At 53.2% G+C, this 21799-nt stretch overlaps 1 protein-coding gene across 5 annotated transcripts; it reads left to right on the plus strand.

The window, feature by feature from the left end:
- Positions 1 to 8693: 8693 nt before the first annotated feature.
- NTMT1 (N-terminal Xaa-Pro-Lys N-methyltransferase 1) lies at positions 8694 to 20789 on the plus strand. Of its 5 annotated transcripts, none has more exons than XM_039506257.1 (5): positions 8694 to 8712; positions 15814 to 15878; positions 17533 to 17739; positions 18425 to 18677; positions 18985 to 20789. In XM_039506257.1, exons 3-5 carry the CDS (start codon positions 17578 to 17580, stop codon positions 19239 to 19241), a joined length of 672 nt encoding a protein of 223 aa, XP_039362191.1. In that variant the 5' UTR covers positions 8694 to 8712; positions 15814 to 15878; positions 17533 to 17577; the 3' UTR covers positions 19242 to 20789. The 5 variants fall into 5 exon arrangements, with proteins under 5 accessions (XP_039362191.1, XP_039362192.1, XP_039362189.1 ...); XM_039506258.1 differs by lacking the exon at positions 8694 to 8712 and adding an exon at positions 9634 to 9653; XM_039506255.1 differs by lacking the exon at positions 8694 to 8712 and adding an exon at positions 10870 to 11027.
- Positions 20790 to 21799: the final 1010 nt, after the last annotated feature.

Below are 21799 nucleotides of genomic sequence, written 5' to 3' on the forward strand. Positions count from 1 at the left end.
GCAGACTTAATCTCTGCTCCTCTCCTTGCTCCCTGTGTCTGTTTTTCCACGTGGCTCACGATCTGCCATTTCTCACCCTCTCATTCTTAACATTGGCGCCTTCTCTCTGTCCCCTTCTCCACTCTCTCATTTCTCTCTGTAGCGGAAGGGGAACTCAACGGCGCTGGAGTTTGCGACAGCGCTAATGTGTGGGCGTGGCTTTGAAATTGGGCAGAACAAATCCCTCTCTCCCTGAAAGTGGTCTGGGGCTTGCAGGGGTGCCGGGGCATTCTTAGCTCAAGGGAGCAGGTGGCTTATGGAGGGGGTAGGCAGCACTCATCCAAACTTGGGTACTCTGCTTACCTCTGTACCCCCCACAGCAGAGCTCAGCAGAAGGTAGCCAGGCAAGGGCAGGCTCCTGGGGGACAGACCCTGCTGTCCTGCTTGGGTGCTGGGCACAGTCCTTGCACATGCCGCTCGACAAGGAGATTTTGCCAGTGAGACACCAGCTCCCCCAGACTTCCTGTGGGAGGCCTCTGCTGGCAGAGGAGCAAGGCAGAGAGGGGGCTGGAGTGTTTGCACAGTGCACCCCCTTGCTGAATGCACCAGAGAGGGGTGCAAAGCACAGTCCCTGGCTAACCCATTGGGGAGGGAAGGGAGAATCCCCCCCAAATCCAGGGGACCAAAGCTCAGCAGCTCTCCAGGAGTCAGGCTCCCTGAAGCTTAGGAGCAGGATTCCTGCTTTCCTCTGCGGATTTCAGGCAGGGCCGGCTGGTTCCTTTGACCTCCAGTGCTGCTGTGCAAATGCAGCCTGCAGAGCTGATTGCTATGAGCCTGCTGGCCCTCAGCCCCTCGGCCGCATAAGCCTGGCATGGCTCCCTGCCAGAGCTAGCAGCCTCTGGCTGGAGGGAGACAGGCTGGGAGATGTTGCCTCCAGGATCCAGTGGGACTGGCTGCACCCTGGCTGACCCGGGAGATATAAGGGGGGAAAAGGGGTTTAAATCCCCAGCCCTGCCCCTTCAGCACCCAGGGCAGGGTGAGCGAAGCGTGCATGGGATAAAGCTACTAAGGAGGCGTGGAGGTGCTGAGATGCGGGGGGGGGGGAGAGACCCAGCTCTCTAGAATAGCTCCTATTTGCAGAGTGCTTTGAGATCCTGTGACTAAAGGTGCTGGAAATCGGCCCCGGGGATTTGCTTAGTCTCCTGTAAATGAAGGGATGGGGTGGTGGGGAGCAGACAGGAGAGAGAGAGGCTGGGAACTGGACCCATTCTCCCCCGCCGCCCTGTGTCCCAAGGTTCATTCGTGACTCAGTTTCCAGCTCTGTTGCAACCCTGGCAGGATTCCCCCCCCCCCTTTCCCTCCCTTATTTATTTAACTTTTAAAACCCCTCTCGTCCCCTTGCAGGGGATGTGGAAGTAGAGAGGAGAAGAGCGGAGGCAGCCTGGTATTATCACCGGCAGCAGAGGGAGGGAAGGGGTGGGGGTGGGACAGTTCCCAGCCCATTAGCAAGAAGGAGCGAAGTTTAGCCCAGCTTCAATTGGGGGGGGGGAACCCGAGGCTCATCAAAGGAAAGCCAACACTGCCCCCGTGTGCCAGTGCAGGGGTACTGCAGGAGCCAGCAGAGGCTACCTACGCTCTGGTGGTTCCACGTGGAGGGGTTGGGTTCTGCTGGAAGTGGCAGTGTTAGGGGGTCCGTCTGAGGGCCCAGCTGTGCAGCTGCTGTCCGGTGGGACGAGGGAGACCAGCTAAGGGGGCTGTGCAGTGGTGCTGGGTAGGGCATTAGCCTGTCACCTCTTGGGAGCTCTGCATTCAAATTCTGCCTCTGGTCACCCTCATGTTAGTTGGATGGCCTGGTCTCAGGCCATATTTGCCTGTGTCACTAGAGCACCAGACAGTTCTCCAGATGCTGGAGGGAGTCCAGGGCCGGCAGCAGCAGGGAATGCTGCAGGTCGTCACTGAGGGTCCTTGGCAAAGCAATAATACTCGGCGATAGGAACGTTGCCGCTGTGACTGGCCTGCAGGGGAACGGTGCGTCTGGGAGCCTGGGACAGGCACGGGGCTGCTGCAGAGCTGCAGGGGGGTGAGCCCAGCTGCTGCTGCTGCGTTAGTCCTTCGCTTTCAGTTATTCCTCTTACCCAGCCCCAGCCCCAGCCCCAGCTCACTGGATGTCCCTGTGATGTCTGGCCAGAAAGGGGCTGTTGGCTCCATGCACTGCAGGGGTGAATGGCAGGGGAGAGTCCCCTTTCCATGTCAGTGGGGAACTTGGCTCATTATAGCCACTTACTGCGCTGCTGGGGAGAGCTCTGGACCTGGGCACTTTTCTGCCCCCCCCCCTCCCATGCACATTTGCAGGCCTAGTTGGAAGAATCACAAACCCAGCCTCTTGGACTGGCCAGTGCCCAGCAGGGGCCGTTCCGGACTCCCCCTGTGGAGAACGAACGTCAGGCTACATGCCAGGCTCTTGAATGCTAGACACAGTGATTGCACAGCAGCACCTCCTTCCTGACAGGCGTGGCAGCTATCCGCCAGCCCTGCTGGTATGCCAAGGTGTAGGTGACCCCCGTGCCGCTTGGACGTCCTGATGAGCCCAGGAGAAAGGGCACCAGCCACAGGCAGTCAGTCCAGGAGCACAATGGCCTCAAATCCCTGTAGAGTTTAGATGAGACAGTGAATGTTAATGAAACAGCTGCTGACTGGATGGTTTGTTTGTAAGGTTCAGCCTTTGCAAATGCAGAGGATGCGCACAATCCACTCAGATGCACATGTATACACACCCACTCTCTGTCCATGCAGATGTGTGTGTGTGCATGCGCGCACACTCACACTTCATCCAGATGCATATATGCATGAACACACACATACCCCCCTTCCCGCTGCATGTACACACATATGCATACACGCTCTGGCCAAATGCACGTACACATTCACTCACACACACTTGATTTATACATTCACCCAGAAGTATACCAGCATGTAGAGAGAGAGATCCAGCTGCGCGTGCCCGTGCACACACACACACACACACACTCCTAAGCAGACAGAGGTAGAGCGCAGCAGTGGAATCTCTCTGGGCTGTGTTACTTCCCTTGGGTGTGTTTTATCGGTCTCTCGCCAAGCGTCTCACGGTGTCTGTGCCATCCCTTTGGCAAGGGCTGCTCTGAAGTGTGAGCGATTGTTCTTTCCAGTGGGCTGTCTCCAGCCCGGCCCTTGGTTTCCAGGAATGGGTGTTGTGATGTTTCTGTTGCTAGGAAGGCGGTTGTTAGCGGATGGCTGCGGAGTCCTGTCCTGTACCTGGCAGGGCTCTGAAGAACTTTCCTAGGCTCTGCCCTTCACCCCGCCCCATGCCCCTTGCCCGCACAGCCGCCTGCCGCTCAGGTTGCCTGGTAACCGGAGGCAGCCTTGCTAGCAGTGGAGTTGGAGGCTTAGGCATGGTTGCGCTTGAGTGGTTGTGCGGAGTTAGTCTGGATCCCCGCAGGGTTTGATTCCTTCCTGTGTCTGCAGAGAAGGGAAGTTGAAAGGTACCAGGGCCCACGCCCCTCGGGGCTCAGCCCCACCCTGTCACAGCAAGCCACTTCCGGCTCTGGCAGATGCAAAGCTGTGCTTCCCCACTGGACCTCGGCAATGCAGGGCCTGCTCCTGCGCCCACCAAAGTCTGGGGGTATCTTCCGGTTGAGTTCGGTGATTTTAGCCCAGGGTGTCCTCCCTCTGCCTCATCCCCACAAGAAGAGCTGAAAGGGCTGTTGCTAGGGTTGAAGGGCCTGGTGTCCAGTTTTCAACCAGAAAAGGGGACCTGACAATGTCTGGTCAGGTCTACTGACTGGACACCCAAAGTCCAGTTACTGCGGGCAGGGGAGGCAGGGAGGCACCAGGTCATCACCCGTGCCAGCCCCGACTCAGCCAAGGGCCACATCCTCACTGTATCCAGCAGCTGCAGCTCCCAGCCCCAGCTCCGCGGGGAAGTTCCTGTGGACCCCGGTTGGGGAGGGGAGGGGAAAAGTAGTGAGCGACAGGGGATGGGGGAAGTGGAGCAAATGTGGGGTGGGGTCTTGGGGGTAAGAGGCAGGTCAGGGACACGGCAGGGAGAACTTGGGGGGATGAGGCGGGACAGGGCCAGAGAGGTTCCGGCAACCCTACCTGTTCCTGATCACACACACATCAGTGTAAACCAGGAGTAACTCCACCCGTAAACCCAGGGTAAGATCAGAACCAGCCAGAGCTGGAAAAGGCCCATTACTTTAGCTGCTGTCCCAGGTCTCCATTGGTATCACGCCCTGCTGCCCTCCCAGTGCTCTGCCAAATCTGGTCTGACAGACGCACAGCCAGGAAGCTTTTCATGCTCCCCAGTGTCGCAGTTTCATCCTCTTGTTCTTACACCCCCTCGCTCACCCACCTCCATGGCAGCCGAGGTTTAGCCAAACTCTGCATGTTTAATTCTTTGGATCTTTTCTTCACCCGTTTGCCCTGCTCTTCTCCCAAGTTCCTCCAGTTCAGCTGGATCTTAGGTGTCCAGAGCTGAGCACAGCATGCCAGGGAACTCCTCCATGTGCCATCAGGAGATACCTTGTTTTAAGCAGCCCAGAATGACAGCGGTTTTGGTTGTGTGGCCGCATCACGCTGCAAGTTGTTATTTGTATTGTAGTATTGCCTAAGTGCCCCAGTCATGGACCCGTTGTGCGAGGTGCTATACAAACACAGAACGAAAATCCCTGCCCCAATGAGCTTATGATTAGGCTTGGGTCAGATTTTGATTGGTAAATGTCGGTAAACGTCGATTTTGCCATATACACACAAACCTACGAAAAAATATATCCATCCATGGTCATTGAAATGTATAGGTAGGGAAAGTAAGAAAAATGCTGCTTGAGAACTTATAGACGTTTGATTAAGGATATTTAGTTTGTCTATTGTGACATGTGCCGTTGACAATTTGTGTTTTAACGGTTATAGAGCTTCAGCTTTGAATAGCTCCGTGTCTACTGTCATTAAATAATTATTGTCTGACCCCCATAATTTCCCACAACTGTGAAAATTAAAGCGACAAAATGAGAAAAAAATGCTTAATTTGGTGCAACTGTGAACATTTAAAACCATTAAAAATGCTTAAAAATCAATGTTGATATCATCTGCCAAAATTATTAAAAAAGTAACTGTCGAATTCTGCCAGGCCCACTTAAAATTTTACAGTCTTGCAAGAGGTAGTAGATGGAGACAGACACCCTGATGGGGAGCACAGGGAAACACTGTTGTTTGACATGATGGGCAGCGATTCCAGCGTGCCAGCTGCCTTTCTGGTGTCAAGTTTTTTGTAGGCATCCTGGCAAAGGAGAGTTGTAAGGGGGAATTTGCAGGGCAGAGAAGTGGCTTTGCGGGTGTTTATAGGGAGCTCCTCCCAAGCATGAGGGGCAGCTTGGGAGAAATGTCTGTGCTAGTTTGACAAGGTAATACATGGGCAATCGAGGCTGGTCAGTGGCCCATTGGCAGGAGTTGACTTCTTGACAGTGTATGATGTTCATACCTAGTTCATTGTCCAGTATGACCCTAATATTCCTGTCACTGTTACCACTCTGCCAGGGTCTCCTTTCTATTAAACAGCAGTGATTTTAGCTTCCGTTTGTCCAGTCTAGCTCTGCTCATATTTCTATCCTCTCTAGCTCCCTTTGCATTATGTCTCTGTTCTTGCTTCTTTCTCATCACTCCCCAATTTGAGATCCTTTCCCAGTTCAGTTACTGTGCTACTGACCCCCAGTTCCAGTTCTTTAATGAAGATTTCACATAAGACCAGCCCAATACTGAACTCACAGCACCCCACTGGCCATCTCCCCACAGCACATTGCATTGCCATTTATCAGCAGCCCTGGTATAGTGGGTAGAGCACTGGTTTGGGATTTAGGAGACCTGGGCTATATTCCTGGATCTGCCACTGGCCTGCTGGGTGACCATGGGCAAGTCACTTCTCTGCCCTGCACCTCAGTTTCTCCATCTGTAAAATGGGGATAATGATGCTAACCTCTTTTGTAAAGTGCTTTAAGATCTACTGATGAAAAGCGCTATATCAGAGCAAGGTATTACAGTACTATTGTTATGACAGCCTTTCAGGTAGTTGTCAGTTACCAAGACAGTGTGTAAAAGCTAATTTGAACTATTTTTTTCCACATAAGGTTTAGTGAGATACCATGTCAAATGTCTTACTGAAATCCAAAATTTACTATATCTGCTACTTTTGTGATTCAATCAATAAAAATTACATAAGAACACAAGAGCTGTCATACTGGGTCGGACCATGCTCAATCTTGCCCACCCAGTCTCTGACAGTGGCCCATATAGAGCATCAGCAGGCGTTTATACAACAGGACAATTATGGAGCGATCCACCTGTCTTCCACTACCAGCTTCCGGTAGTCGGAGATTTAGGGTCACCCCGAGCATGGGGCTCTGTCCCTAGCCATCTTGGCTAATAGCCACGGATGGACCTATCCTCCATGAACTTATCTAGTTCTTTTTTGAACCTAGTTATATTTTTGGCCTTCACAACATCCCATGGCAATGAGTTCCACAGGTTGTGGACTGTGTGAAAAAGTACTTTCTCTTGTTTGCATTAAGCCTGCTGCCTATTAATTTCATCAGGTGACTCCTGATTTTTGTATTGTGGGAAAGGGTAAATAACACTTTTCCCCCAACACCATTTATGATATTATAGCCCTCGACCATATCACCCCTTAATCATCTCTTCTAAGGTGAACAATCATATGATTTTTTAGTCTCTCCTTGTATGGAAGTGGTTCCGTATCCTTGGTCACCTTTGTTACCCTTTTCTGAACCTTTTCCCGTTCCACTATATCCTTTCTGATATGGGATGACCAGGACTGGACACTGTATTCAAGATGTGGGTGCACCATGGATTTATATAGTGGCATGATGATGTTTTCTGCCTTATTTTCTATCCTAATAGTTTCTGACATACTGTTAACCTTTTTGACTGCTGCTCCGCATTCAATGGGAAATTTTCAGAGAACTATCCATGGTGACTCCAAGATCTCTTTCCTGGATGGTAATAGCTAATTTAGAGACCATCATAGTTGGGATGATTTTTCCAATGTGCATTACTTTGCACTTATCTATGTTGAATTTCATCTGCCATTTTGTTGCCCAGTCATCACTTTTGAGAGATCCCACTGTAACTCCTCGCAGTCTGCTTTGGACTACCTTGAATAATTTTGTATAGATTGCAAACTTTGCCACTACACTGTTCACCCCCTCTTCCAGATCATTCATGAATATATTGAACAGTGCAGATCCTTGAGGGGGACCCTGCTGTTCTTCTGATCATTTATTCCTACCTTTGTTTCCTATCTTTCAACCAGTTACTGATCCATGAGAGGATCATCCCTCTTATCCCATGGTTACTTAGTTTCCTTAACAGCCTTTGGTGAAGGACCTTGTCAGAGCCTTTCTGAAAGTCCAAGTACACTATATCCACTGGATCACCCTTATCCACATGCTTGTTGATTCCCTAAAGAATTCTTATAGACTGGTGAGGCATGATTTCCCTTTACCAAAGCTGTGTGACTCTTCCCCAACATATCATGTTTATCTATGTGTCTGATAATTCCTTTCTTTACTATAGTTTCTACCAGTTTGCCCAGTTAGGCTTACCAACCTGTAGTTGCCAGGATCTCTTCTGGAGCCCTTTTTAAAAAACAGCATTACATTAGCTACCTTCCAGTCATTTGGTGCAGAGGCTGATTTCAGGGATAGGTTACATACCACAGTTAGTAGTTCTGCAATTTCATATTTGAGTTCCTTCAGAACACTGAATATATCTGGCATGATTTGTTCGTTATCCTCCAGGTGTGCTTGCAGATTTTTTTCTCTTAATATTTGGTCTATGAAAGTTTGAAATTAGACTTAAAAGATGGTGATTGCCAGAATCATTCTGTTTTCCTATTTCGAAGATTGGTACCACAATTGTTTTTCTCCAATACGCTGTTACCTCCTCAGTTCCCTGCTTCAGAGAAAAGTGCAAGAATCCAGAGGTGGGAAGTTATGGATTAACCTGTCCATGAAGGAAGTTTCTTCCTAACTCTCTCAGTTAGAGGTGTGAAGATGTGCTTACATGTTTGTGTGACAGTGTGGGGAGTGCAACTGCATGTGCTTGCAGTAGGGCATGTGAGTATGTTCATATGTGCTGAACATGTGAACAATTTAAAGCATGTTTTCTCATTCCTTAGAGATAGGCCAAAACCTCAGATCCCAACATTTTGCCCACAAGTCTGGCTCTGAATCCAGATTTTATGGCTCAGGTCAGATCTCTGGATCCCCATACTCCTGAACTTTGAAATCCCAAACTTAATGGACACAGCTTTTCCTGAGTTTACTGAGCTCAAGTGTCTGAGGTGACTGACTCCACCTTGGTATGTTGTGGGTTGTTGTCCTTCTTTTGGGGATCACAAGTTGTGTTTCTTTTATCAGCAGTGGACCCGGCAGGGAATGGCCTGGACCTGCTGGTGTTTCCCCACATCACACTCTGGTTTGCACGTGGCCACGAGGGCCTTTCTGATGAAAAAATAAAATGATGTACATTTATTTTAAAAAGACACACCCTATGGAACACTGAGGCTGAAGTACTGCTTCCTTATTGGTTACTGAACCTGTCAGTGATTCCTAGGGAGAGAGGAATACTGTTAACAGAACCCTGTATCCACGGTAACATGTGACTGAAACGTTCCAGCAGAAGGTAATTTCTTTGATTTTTATTTTTTATCATTTGATTTATTTCCCTGGAGTGACTCATGGCACTGGCACTCAATGACTGGCAGGGAGGGCAGATGGTCAGGGATCAAGTCTGGCACCTGGAAGACCTGGAGTTCAATTCCCTGCCTATGTGGGACCTGGGGTGTTGTCTCTTAGGTGCCTAAGTCCCAGGTTTAGGCTCCACCCTGCACTGCTCTCGCCTGCAGGCACCACCCCCTGCTGCTCCCATTGGCTGGGAATGGGGAACCGCAGCCAATGGGAGCTTCAGGGGTGGTACCCACATGCAGCGGAGCCACCTGCCCCCATCCCACCCCCAGGAGCCACTGCCGGACATGCTGGCCACTTCTGGGAGCTGCGTGGGGCCAGGGCAGGCAGGGAGCCTGCCTTAGCGCTGCTGCCACCCCAGAGCCGCTCGAGGCAAGCAACGCCGGGCTGGAGCCCACACCCTGAACCCCTCCTGTACCCTGCATCCCAACCCCCTGCCCTGAGCCCCCTCCTGCACTCCACAACTCCTCCTGCACCCCAACCCCCTGACCTGAGCCCCTTTCTGCACATCACACCCCCTCCCACACCCCGCACTCCCTTCCGCACCCCAGCCCCCTACATTCATGGCCCTGCATACAATTTCCCCACCCAGATATGGCCCTCGGGTCAAAAAGTTTGCCCACCCCTGTTCTAAGGCCTTACTTCCCGGTCATTGTACAGGGCTCCTAGGCGCTGAACCTGGTCTTTGTGAATCACAGTTCCTGGGATTTTTCTGGGCTCCTAAAATCAGGCACCGCCATGCTCAGCATGGCAACACCTCAATCCCTTTGTGAATCCGGGTCTTGGTCTCTCTGCCTCAGTTCCCCAACCGTGAAATGGCTCTCCCCTACCTCACAGGGACGGTGTGAGCAGCTCACATACTGTGGTAACAGGGGCCATGTAAGTACCTGTGATAGAGTGATGGCTCACCCTGGGCCATCGCTCACCTAGCTGGTAGAGAAGCATTAAAAACCCCTACTAGTCAATATTGAAAAAAACAAAGACCCCCGAGCAGCTTTACAGAATCGCAATATGTGAACATGACCAGATGTTCAGGGACTCATCTGCCTGTCGACGCCGTTACTGAAATGCAGCCACCTCTGGGAATGAAGCTGTCTTTGGAGCAGGCACTGTGCTGCCTCCTCCACCTGTCAGTGACCTGGCTCCAGCCCTCCCGCAGGGGCAGGCACATACCCTGTGTTAAGCATGTTCTACGCATACCTATGGGATCGAGCCCAACTTGTGAGACAGGTGTTCCTCTGCCTGGTTTGAGAATCCTGCTTCAGGGCTCTGGGGTTTGGCCTGAGTCCAAGCAGCTCAAGTACTGTCAATACTCAGTTTTGCAAGTGGAGAAACTTGGCACAAAGCTGTGACATGAGGTGATGTGACTTGCCAGAGGTCACTCAGTCAGTGGCAGAGCTAAGGGCAGAAGCCAGCTTTTCTGACTTCCAGTCCAGGACCATACCCTCTGCTCCAGGATACCTCCCCTCCTGAGAACAGGAAGTTTGCCCTGGTGCCCTACACCCAAATTTTCCCTTCCTCGCGCTCTTTGCCCATCGATAGGCACGAATTGGTCGCCACTCTCCACCCCACAGGCAGCTGCATTTCAGCGGTGCTGCACAGAGAGAGACCAAGGGGCCAGATGCGCTTTACTAGCTTGGGCAGCGCTGGTAGAGCTCACCGCGCCAGTCGAACGTTCGCAAATCGGATTGCACGGGCGTGGGCTGCAAACACCCTCTGGGGCCCTTACGGCTGGGGGAGCGAGACAGAAACTACCATGCAGAGGTACAAAGGGCCACATTTCCAGAGGCCCTGGGCGCCCACACGGGCCAGGCCTCAGTCTGAGCTGTGTGTGCTCTGACCACAGCCCTAACTCTCCAGCCAGCCTCAACCTGCCTGGGTCCCTGGTGCTGTTTCCTAAGAGCCTTCATGCCTGGTGGCTCTGCCTTGGCCTGGAGAGGGAGGAGGGGGCAGAGCCCAGCAGGGGAGCTAGAAGAGCAGTGAAAGGAGCGAGCTCTCTCTCTCCCCTCCCCCTGGTAGGTGGCTCCCTGCTGTAACCTGGAATAAATCTCTCCCCCTGGCCCTGGTGGGAGGGATTTTCACTCTGAACTATTTAAGGAAATTACGCTCGCGCGGAGGAGGAGCAGGCAGGCCGGCCAGCGTGCAGCAGCTGCTGCTGCAGGAGGGGGGGGAAATCCAGGGGGTGCGTCGCTGCTGCTGGGACGGGAGGAGACCCCCCCCCGCTCCCCCCACCCCAGGCGCTGCAGACCCGGGGTGAGTTTGCACCGGAGGTGGGGAGGAAGCTGCAGCAGGTTCCCCGGGGACGAGGGAGGGGGGAAGCGGGCCTGCCCTGGTCACTTACCCCGAGGAGGCAGGCCCGGGGCTCGCTGCGTTCCCCCGGCCCGGCCCACGTGGCACGGGAGCTGGGGAGCGGAGAGGCAGGCCCGGATCCCGGGGCTGCTCCAGTGCGGGGTGCCCCGGGGCACCTCCTCCGCTCCCGGCCTGGAGAGCGCAGCCCCCCCCCCGCCTCTCCCCATCAACCAGGAACCCCCAAACCAAGCTCCCCGGTCCAGGTTCCTCCAGACACCCCATGCACCAGCGGCCCCAGTGCCTCCCAGGCAGCCGGGCCTCCAAGCAAGAGACCCTGGCACATGGGGAAGGCTTCAGTCCTTGGCTGCTCATGGCAGGCTGGTATCTCAGGGCCCTGGCCACAGCCTGCTGCCAGCAGGATACTGATTAGCCTTACACACAGCAGGCTAAAATCAAGGGAGCGTGAGTGGGGTTCCCCTGGTGAATCTTCAGGATTTGGGGGTAACCTCAAAGGGTGTGTGAGTCAAGAGTCCTGGCTGAGCTTATTTGTAAGGGGAGCTGGGAAATCCCCACCCCAAAGCTCAAAACACGGCTTTCCTCCTGTAAATGGTCAATAACGTCACACCAGGTGTGTGTGCGCACCCGTGTGCACCCCATGGTCAGGGTGCGTGTGCACACACCTCTTTGTGTGCCTTGCATTATGTGACATCTCAGTGCTGTGAGCTCCTCTGATGAAAGGTGCTCTGTAGGTGCAAAGTCTTATTTCTTAACCACACCGCTACTTACTGTTTAGCTGGTCTGTGGCTCGGGGAGCCGTGGCTCATTCCCCTGCCTTTAGAAATCTCACTAATATATTGTCGAGATGAGCACTTGCACTGTGCCGCTGTAAGAACGCTCATGTAGCTCTGTTACGCCAATGTCGACATAGCTACCGGTGCTTGTTGAGCAGGTTTTATGTCGGCTGGAGAGCGTCCCCCGCGGACATAGCGCTGCGCACGAGAGTGCTTATGTTGGCAAAAATTATATTGCTCAGGGGGCTGTTTTTTTCCCCACACTCCCGAGTGACAAAGTTTTGCTGACATAAGTGCCAGTGTAGACATGGCCTTAGAGTCCGTGAGAAACAGGTGGAGTAGACGAAGTCCAGAGGATTTGCTTCCCTGAGCCATCTTGCCAGGAGGGTGGGATGGGGGGGTAGGCCTGGTTTGCCGCCCCCCCCCCACAGAGCAGGCAGGAGGTTCAGCCTTCTTAGTCCACTGATACCGCAAGATCTGCAGAGAAATTGCCACCCACCCAGGGCCTCCACACTGCTCCCCATTTCTCCCTCTCCCCTTTGACAGCATGGCTCCCCTGTGCTTGCTGCTGATGCTTGCTGTGAATGCTTTTGTGAGAAGGGGGCATCACTGCATGGAGGGGGTTGCTGATGGGTTCAGCGTTACCTTGCATGGGGCAGTCCCTGTGCGTTTGCAGGGGATGGGGTTAGAGGGTAAGTGGGGGAGGAGGTTAGAGAGCTGCTGTGAATGGGAGTTGTCATCTACCTGTGTGCCCCCAATCTAGGCCTCTGGTATTTGCTTCTTTAGCTGAGTTGTGCATCTTCTGGTGGTTACTCCTATGCCCCAGGGGTCTTTAATTGGCAAGGAGAGGGGGTGTTAAACCTCCCAACCATGTACATAGCCACATCTTTCTGCTCTGTGCGCTGGGGGGCACAAGGGTTGGGCATTGCAGTCTTCTGCACCCTGCATGAGGGTGCCTGCAGGGGGATGTGGGATTTCTGCCTCTGGGGCATGTTCGCTTCTGGCTTCCCCAGCTGGGCAGTGGCAGACTTTCCCGGTAAGCAGCCACGCTGCATGCTGGGGAATGCGGTGTGCCGTCATTCACCAGGGCCAGAGTTTTCACACTCAGTGTGTGAATGTAGGCACCTAAATAAAAGCTGCTGCATTCACACAGTTTTAGTAGGGGCTCTGGGTGCCCAGCACCGATAGTTGGGTCTAAACATGGGCCCAAGTTTGAAAATGTGGGGCCAGGTTGAGGAGATAGGGGAACCTTCACTGAAAAAGCACAGTTCTCTGCATCGCCGCAGTGCCCTGAACCTTTTTGTTGGTGGTGCAAGGGACAAAAAGCTTGACCAGCGTTAGCTTTGTACGCAGCTTTGGGGCTGGTGTGTCGCCAGTGCTGTGTGATGTTCTGGGTTGCCTTTCACATGAGAAGGATGTGGTTGGAGCCTGAGTTTATTTCCACCTGCTGAGTCTAGCAAAATACGGATCTGTACTTCTCCACCCAGGTAGCTCCAGTAATGGGGAAAACTCCGATGGGCCTGGGCAGGTGTCTTTACCACTGCACTGACTAATATGGCAGTAAAACACCCTGCGTGCTGTTTACTCTGTAGCTCCCTCTGCTGGTTCGGCTGCCCTCGGGGGGAATTACATTTCCCCATGTACTTGCAATCAGATGCCTTGGCTACACTACCAGGGTATGTGTGCCCGGGGCCAAGCAAGTTACCCCCCAGAAGTGAGTGGTTCAAGGGGGTTCAGTGTAATTGCTCCAGCCTGACTCTTACTGCGGTAGGAAGGTAGAACCAATCAGATCTGTCGTGAGAGTGCAGTGACCGGTGAGGGCCTGGGCGCAGAACAAAACAGCATCATGCCAAGTCAGGCGCTTCTTCAGGGGAAGCACCACTTGGCTGGTCTTTCTGAGAGCCAGGTACTGAAACATTGAACTCTTGGGTCTTGCCTAGGTTGGGATTTTAGCCACTGGGGTAGCTGCAAGAGTGACAGGCCCTAGGGCAGACATGGGTCCACTTGGCCAGACCCTGCCCGGACTTACACCCTGTTGTAGGCAGGATTTTGACCAATAGCAGGGAAGATGTGGTTCCATGTTCTCTTCCCTGGGATTGCTGGCACCGTCTGGGTACCGTCAGTGCTCTCCTGCGCTTGTCTGGTTGGAAACCTGGAACTACCCTGGCATGCAAAGAGGCAGCAGATGTATATTTAGCGGACTCTGTCACACTCCTGCATGCTCATGTGACTGGAGTGCTGGCTGCTGGGGTCAGTGCATTCTTTGGCCTGACAGCTGGAGATAGGGGCCCTGGAGATAAGAGCCAGGCTGCAGGGCCTGCCCTTTGGCTTTGCCAGTTTCATATGACAGCACCAGAGCAGCGTCCCAGGAGGAAGCTGTTGGCTGCCACAGTTGTTCCGTGTCACCTGCGCTCCTGGCACTCTCAGGTGTCCCACATGCTTGTGAAATGCCTGCGTGGATGCCAAGAGGAGGGAATGTCCTTAGGAAGAGGGTTTGTTGTGGGAGCTCACTGGGGACTGGGCAGCAATGACTAGGGTATCTTTCTTTACTTCTTTTGGGAGTCGGACACAGGCCTCCAAACACTGATACTCCCTCTTCCTATCAGCCTGAGCAAGGAGGCACGCACAGAAGGGCCCCAATCCCTGCAGTGATTCGGGGGCAGATCTGAGCAGTGATCCAAAAAAAAAAACCAACCTAAATTCTTGTCAGTTTTACACTAGTATCTCTGAGTTGTGCTTAAGTGTCTTTGTTTCCCTACGTACCTGATCTCGTTAATTTCACATGGAGCAGGGTAAGGCCCTAACATACCAAGGGCAAAACGAACTCCCAGTGCTTTCTCTGTGGACCTGGTATGTTCTCGTAGGCCTGGTCCACGGTACAGAGTTTTGCCAACATAGTTATGTCAGCAGGGAGTGTGGGGAAAATTATCACGCCCCCCCTGCCTGACATAGCTGTGCTGGCAAAAGCCCTAGTGTATGTGCAAAGAGTCCCTCTGCCAGCGTAACTTACGTTGTCCGGGGAAGTGGTGTAACTATGCCAGAGAAAGAACTTTCGTCAGTAGAAGCTGTGTCTCCATTAGACGGCTTTGCTGGCATTAGCTTTCGGTCACTAGCAACCCAAGCTAGATTTGCTGGTGTTACCAGCACAGCATTTGTAATGTAGACAAGCCGTTAAAGTGCCCATGTCGCACTTGAATATTGCCACCTCCTCTGTGAAGGGTTGCCACAACGCATTCTTTTCCTGTCCGTAAGAACGCAAGAACACCCGTAAGGGGTCAGGTCAAAGGTCCATCTAGCTCAGTATCCTGTCTTCCGACAGTGGCTAATGCCAGATGCCTCAGAGGGAATGAACAGAACAGGGCAATTATCAAGTGATCTATCCCCTGGCCTCCAGTCCCAGCTTCTGGCAGTCAGAGGCTTAGGGACTCGTAGAACATGGGATTGTGTCCCTGTCCGGGGCTGTGAAATCTGCCCAAAGGAGGGTTTAATTTGGGGCATAGAACCCAATACTCATTCCCTCCCCCGATCAGGGAACAAGTGTGAGTATTTTGTTGCATTGCATCGTAAGTGTCTTTAAAGGGAATTTACTGCTGCTGAAAGGTGCGGGGCTGAGGGCCCTATTCTGTAGGTTCTTACATTGCCCTCGGCCCCATAGTGTGTGAGCCCCTTCCACTTGTGCCTTGAGGGGCAGAGCTAACTGGCACATGTGCCTGACGACTGACACCCACTGAGATCCCCACAACAGGAATAGTGCAGGTACCAAGATCACAAACCTGAAGGTGCCTCAGCACTGCCGTGCAGGAGCCCCCTGCAGGTTACAGAGAGACACTCCGTCTCTCCGGTCCATTCGGTCCATGGTTCCTTGCTGAGATGGTAGCTAATCGCTGACGCTTGCGGTATCGAATTTGCGTGTGCGCTATAGCCACTGGACTGACACCTAGCCATTTATTTCCACACAGGCCATAGAACAGGGATCTGCTTTTCATCATTAGCAACCCAAGCTGGATTCAAGCTGGTGATCAAGGTGAGACTTCCCATAACCTGTTACCACCTCCCTGAGCTATTAGTCTCTGGATACTTTTTATTTTGTTCCCTCTCTGTTGCGGTTTGAAATCCTGCCAGGGTATTGGAAGCTCTTTAGGCTTCCCTTGAAAAGATTTTTATATTTCTCAGGAAAGTTAGTCCACGAAACCATCTGTTTCTTTTGCTGTAAAGGTGTTTGGAGTCCTTGAATTTACCCTTTGGCCACGTTAAATCTAGTTTTTAATCCTCAGCGCACTGAATCAAGTCCTCAGTGGTTTGAATTATGAGATGTCTTTAGGAATTTACAGCTTGTATTCCTGATTATACCTTGACTTTGTTATATTGCCAAGCATCCAACTTATGGTCATGACTGAAATTTACGGTCTCTTCAGGTAGGTGCTTAGAATAACCTTTAGCTACCCTGGCTGTAATTGGGGGTGATTGATGGGGTGTCAACCTAGATAAACATGTAATCTATAAAATGTAACTCTCATAAGGCTTTCAGGCAGGGGTAGGAAGGGAAGTGAGTGAAAATGAGAGTTCAGCCTCTGAACATGCACATCATGGAGCAGGGTTATGACCATCTGGTTATGGTGTGACTGCACCTGGGATGTTGCGTCCAGTTCTGGGCACGTCACTGCCAGATAGGTACTGGGGGTGAGGTCATTGTCCCTGCGCCTGCCTCTTCGCGCTGCATAAAAGGGCCAGATTGGAGCTGAAAGGTCCTAAAAGCCTGCATCTGGCTGGAGGGAGACTTCCCTCAGTGCAGGCCAAGCAGAAATCTGCTCTAAAGGTCGCCTTGCAAGGACTCCCTCACAAGCCCTGCAGCTGGGCATGTGCTGGGGATGCGGGGGACGTGTTGGGAGCTGCAGAGATTCTGTGCCGTGCTGTGGCTCATCGGGTGGCCCCATGAAGAGCCCAGGATTGGAAGGCTGCAAAAGTGGCTTAAAGCCCAAGACACTGCCCAGAATCTCACCCTGTCAACGAGAAGGGCAGGAAGGGATGACTTGGAGGAAAGGTCAGCAGAGCTCAGCATGTCTAGCCTGGCTGTGAGTTCTTGAAGGGAGGCTGTGATGGATTTGCAAACACTTGACGGATGTAAGCTCCAAGAACAGAGGGCAAACCCGTGTATGGATTTGAAGAGAGCAGATGCCAGGAAGGGAGAGAAGTTGTCAGGGCTTTTGAGATGGGAGAAGATGTTTGCGGGTGGTTGGTAGGAAACCTTTCTTAATGAGGGTGGTGGTGTCCCAGGCATCAGTTTTCACTGGGGGAAAAAAAAAAAAAAGGTAAACCCTGGCCTGATGGCTGCAACGGGGAAGACTGCAGCTTGCAAGCCAGTGCAGCACTTATACACTGAGCTTGCAGGTTGCTCCACTGCTTTTGCCACTGCCCAAAACTTTCTCAAGTAGCGGTAAAGTGAAATTAACCAGGCCCTCCTGCAATTGAGATCAACATGGACAACACGGTGGTTAAACTCTTCTCGTTTAACCCTGTTCAGAATGGGCCCAGGTGGTATGAACACTGGCGGCTTGTAGACAGGGCCTGACAATACGTTGCCCTGCTTGGTCTCCATGATTTGTGCTGCTCTTGGTGCAAAGTGACTTTTTGCCTCTGGCAGGCTGACGTATCTTTGTTTCCTTTTCCTCTCTTTTGAGGAGCGGGGTAAGTCCCTAGCCCAGGGGGCAGTTCCACTCAGCAGCATGACGAGCGAGGTGGTGGAGGATGAGATGGAATTTTATTCCAAGGCTGAGAAATACTGGAAGGATGTGCCGCCCACGGTGGACGGCATGCTGGGTGGGTACGGCCACATCTCCAGCATTGACATCAACAGCTCCAAAAAATTCCTGCTTAAGTTCCTTCGGGTAGGTGGTCTGGATCCGTCTGGGGAGGGGCGGAGGTGTCCTACAGCTTGTCCTTTAACAGTGGGTCGATGTCCTCCGCGCTCCAAACACCTGCTGAGTGGCTCTCTCCCACCCCACAGCTTTCCATAGCGCTCTGTCTAGAGACCTGACCGTTCTGCACAGGGGGAAGATGGGCCGTTGTCTCTTTCCTTTGGCTGTCCAGTGCCTTCAAGGCCTAGCTGGTCATCCACACCCACTGTTAAAGGGGGATTTGTGAGTGGTCCTCATGTCTGGCTGATCACGCCACATGAAGCCAACCCCAAACCTCTGCCCACTGGGAAATGATCTCAGTTCAATACCTGTAGCAACCAGGTGTCCATGCAGCCCAACCGAGTCTCACTGTGAATGTAGGGGGCGGGAAGCTCCCTTGTTGGCGTCTCAGCTGAGAGGTCACGGATAGAATAACCTGTGGAGACCGAGCCCCCCACTCCTTGTTGAGCGGATCTCCTCTCTGCCGGGCAACAGGAGGGCAGCTTGTAGTGCCGCTGACCGTGCTGTTCTATGACAAAAGAGGCCCTCAGCTGGCATTGCCAAGGTCCAGTGCCCAGCACCCATTGCCATGTCCCTCTGTTGTAGCTTGTGAGCTTTGAGGTTCCTCTTGGCAGGGTTATGTCTCTCCTGTCCCTCATTTTCACTTTCATTTCAGGATGGTCCTAACAGGACAGGAACCACCTGCGCCCTGGACTGTGGGGCTGGGATCGGCAGGATCACCAAGAGGCTGCTGTTGCCTCTCTTCAAAGCAGTGGACATGGTGGATGTGACTGAGGACTTCCTGACCAAGGCGAGGACCTACCTAGGAGAAGAGGGCAGGCGAGTGAGGAACTACTTCTGCTGCGGCCTGCAGGACTTCAGCCCCGAGCCCAACTCCTATGACGTCATCTGGATCCAGTGGGTAATAGGTGAGAGAACCTCTGCCATATGGAAAAGGCCCATTCGGTTCTGCTGTCCCTAGCCTACTTATGTTCTCTTGTACTGAGGATATGCACTGGCTGGTGTGAGATTTACCTGAGGAGGGCAGGTAGAACAGCTTGCCTTAATCCATTAGGTGATGCCATGATCTGCAGAACTGACCCACACACCTGTCTAGGGGTGGATCACCAGAACACCAGCTGTTCCCCACACAGATACAGCAGTACTCAGCTCCTCATGACTGGTCTGTGTTCTACATGGTCCCTGCTAACGCTCGTGTGCTCCTCCCCTCGCCAGGACACCTGACTGACGACCATCTGTCTGACTTCCTGAAGAGATGCAAGGTTGGCCTGCGCCCCAATGGCATCATTGTCATCAAGGACAACATGGCCCAGGAGGGAGTCATCATGGACGATGTGGACAGCAGCGTGTGCCGGGACCTGGACGTAGTGCGGACGATCGTCCGGCGCGCAGGCCTCAACCTCCTGGCTGAAGAAAGGCAAGAGAACTTCCCTGATGAAATCTACCATGTCTATACGTTTGCCATGAGATGAACCCGGGCTGGGAGAGGCTGTTTACCAAGAGGTACTGCTGTGCCAGGATCAGCCCAGCAGGCCCCTTCTGGGGGGATCCAGAGGACACCTATCGTGTGGTCCAGACGCTTCATGGTTAAAATTCAGGGTGGGGTGGGGTGTCCTGAATAACTCTGCTGGGGCTGGCTGGAAAGATCGGGGCGGGTCTTCTGCGTTGCTGCTGTTTGTGAGAAAAGACAGCTGCCAAATACACTCTCCTGCTGTTGCACCTCTGTACACAGACTCTGCTTAAACACGCCCCCCACCCAGGCTGGAGGCTCTCTAGAGAGGATGCTGCACCAGATGGGGGTACGAGAGGCAGAGTGAGAACTCCTGCAGCTGCCCTGCCTTGGTTTGTTTGCCTGCCGCCAGAGGATGCTGCGTGCGCTATGCCTGAACCCCGCTCGGTTCAGGGCGTGCGGACGAGGGTGCAGCATCAGCTCTCCCTGCTGCAGGGGAGCCAGGAGATGAGGGGGTAGAACTCACTGGCTCCTGCTCCAGCTCACTACTTTGCTGCTCCTAACCCTCCTCTCCTCTGGGTGCCTGAACTGGGGTCAGTTCAGCTAGGCGTTTCTTGCTGTCTTCCCGAAACTAGTCTGAGGCAGGAGGTTGTAGGTTCCTGGGACGTGAAATCTGTCGCGAAGGCAGAGAGAGGTAGATGTCGGGGCTCGCTTACAGTCATGAAAAAGGGGTGATTTTGTTTGGCCTCTCTCCAAAATCTGTGCCATTTCCTCAGGATGGAGCAGATCTTCCCAAGGGGAGGAAGAAAAGAGGCTCTGGGGCTATCGTGAGGTATTACAATGGTGCTGGGCAGCCATATATCTTCCACGCAAAATCAGTAATAATAGCAAAATTGTTAGTGTCTTCATGGAATCTCAAAGTTTTTCAGAGCAAAAACTTTTTCAAGATTTGACTAAATCCATATTTATCTGTGCGGGGGTAGGAGGCCAGTGCCCCCTTCCCCAGGGGCACAGCAGAGTTGGGTTAATACACAACCTCGGCCGGGACCAGCTTGCCTCAATTGGACAGTTGAGTCAGAAGGGGGGAGTCAGGCTGCCCACGGCTTGCTGGGATTGTGCTCTCATGTCCCTCCCTCCCTGTCCAGGAGAAGGGAAATCTCTCACCCTAAAGGATTTTTAAAATAATGTTGTAGCCAACCACCCATTGACAGAGACTCCAAATGCAGCCCTGGCCCTGCGCCCAGAGCGGGGGTTGGGAGGGCAGGCTGGCCCCTCACTGCTGACACGGGGCGGGGGCTCTGGGGCCGTTGTAGAATTACAGGCTAGGAAGTATTTGCCACTTCCTGAATGAGCTTGTTCCAAGCAAGCCCTACCCTGCCACCCGCTGCAGAATAAAGAGCCCGGGCCAGGGTAGGGGCTCCAGCCTGGCTCTGAACAGCTGCGTCCCGCTTGCTCCAGGTGGGCAGGCCACCTTGCATGGCTGGTCTAGCACTTCTGAGTGGGAGCCTGCGGCAGGCCTCTCAAACCACCCCCAGCCGTTACCGCGCGGCGCGTGAGCAGCCCACAAGGAAACGCTGACTGGGGGGGGGCGGGGGTTTAAGGGCTTGTCTGCACAGTGACTTAGTGCAAGCCAGGCTGCGACGCCGGCGCTCGCTAGCTTTCGATTTGCGCCCTGCGCTCCGTCACTGTGCAGACAAACCCGGCCGGCCCTGGGCAGCTCGCTCTTGGCTTTTGTACTTTAACCAGCCCCCCACCATTTAACGTGGAACAAGCTGCGGCTCCAGCCCCTTGGAGCTGCTGCGGAGTCGGCCTGTGTTGTAGAGAGCAAGCGTGGCACTTCGGCAGGAATGAAGCTCCACAGGGGCACCCTCCCCTGTTTCAGTGCCCCTCTTGGGCTAAGAGAGGGGGGCTGATTTCCCAGGAGGGAGCGAGCAGGCCCAGCGGCTGCTCTGTTTTGGGTGGGGGCAGAGTAACAGGCCAATGTGGCATCTGATTTCACTGCTTGAGAGTCTTCAAGTATTGTCTAGCACCTCTTTCTGCACAGCCCTTTCTGGGCTGCCAGCAGCCAGGCCCCCGCCGGCCGGGAGGAGGGAACGATCCCTCGCACGCAGTTCAGTGACTTGATCAAGTGCCCAGCACAGAACCGCGAATAAAATCTTGGCGTCAGGGCCAGGCTTTGACAATGCGAAGGCTCTTTTTCCCCCCTAGCTCTGGGTAACTGAGATGTTTTCATTCTGTCGGCCCTGTGAACAAACAGCCGAGCCCGATTTCTTTTTCAGATTCTGGTCACAGTCCAGTGAAAATCTGGTGTCTCTCTACTGCCGCTAGCAGTGTAAATCCTGGGAGCTGGCATCGTGTTGGGTTATGCCAGTTTTATCCTCGTTTCATCAAGCTCAAAATCGAGTCCTACACCTAGTCCCACGGTCAAAGATGCGTGCGGGCAATCGCTGCCTCCTTTGTTCCATTTCTCACTGTAAATAGGGAATGATTCCATGGGCCCTGGCCCATCAGGGTTACTGACAGCTGGGCAACCAGCCTCCCCCCACTAAAGAGTGCTGCTGTTAAGTCTTCATTCCCCTA

Source organism: Mauremys reevesii, linkage group 19 (assembly GCF_016161935.1).
Source record: "Mauremys reevesii isolate NIE-2019 linkage group 19, ASM1616193v1, whole genome shotgun sequence".
Lineage (NCBI taxonomy): Eukaryota > Metazoa > Chordata > Testudines > Geoemydidae > Mauremys > Mauremys reevesii.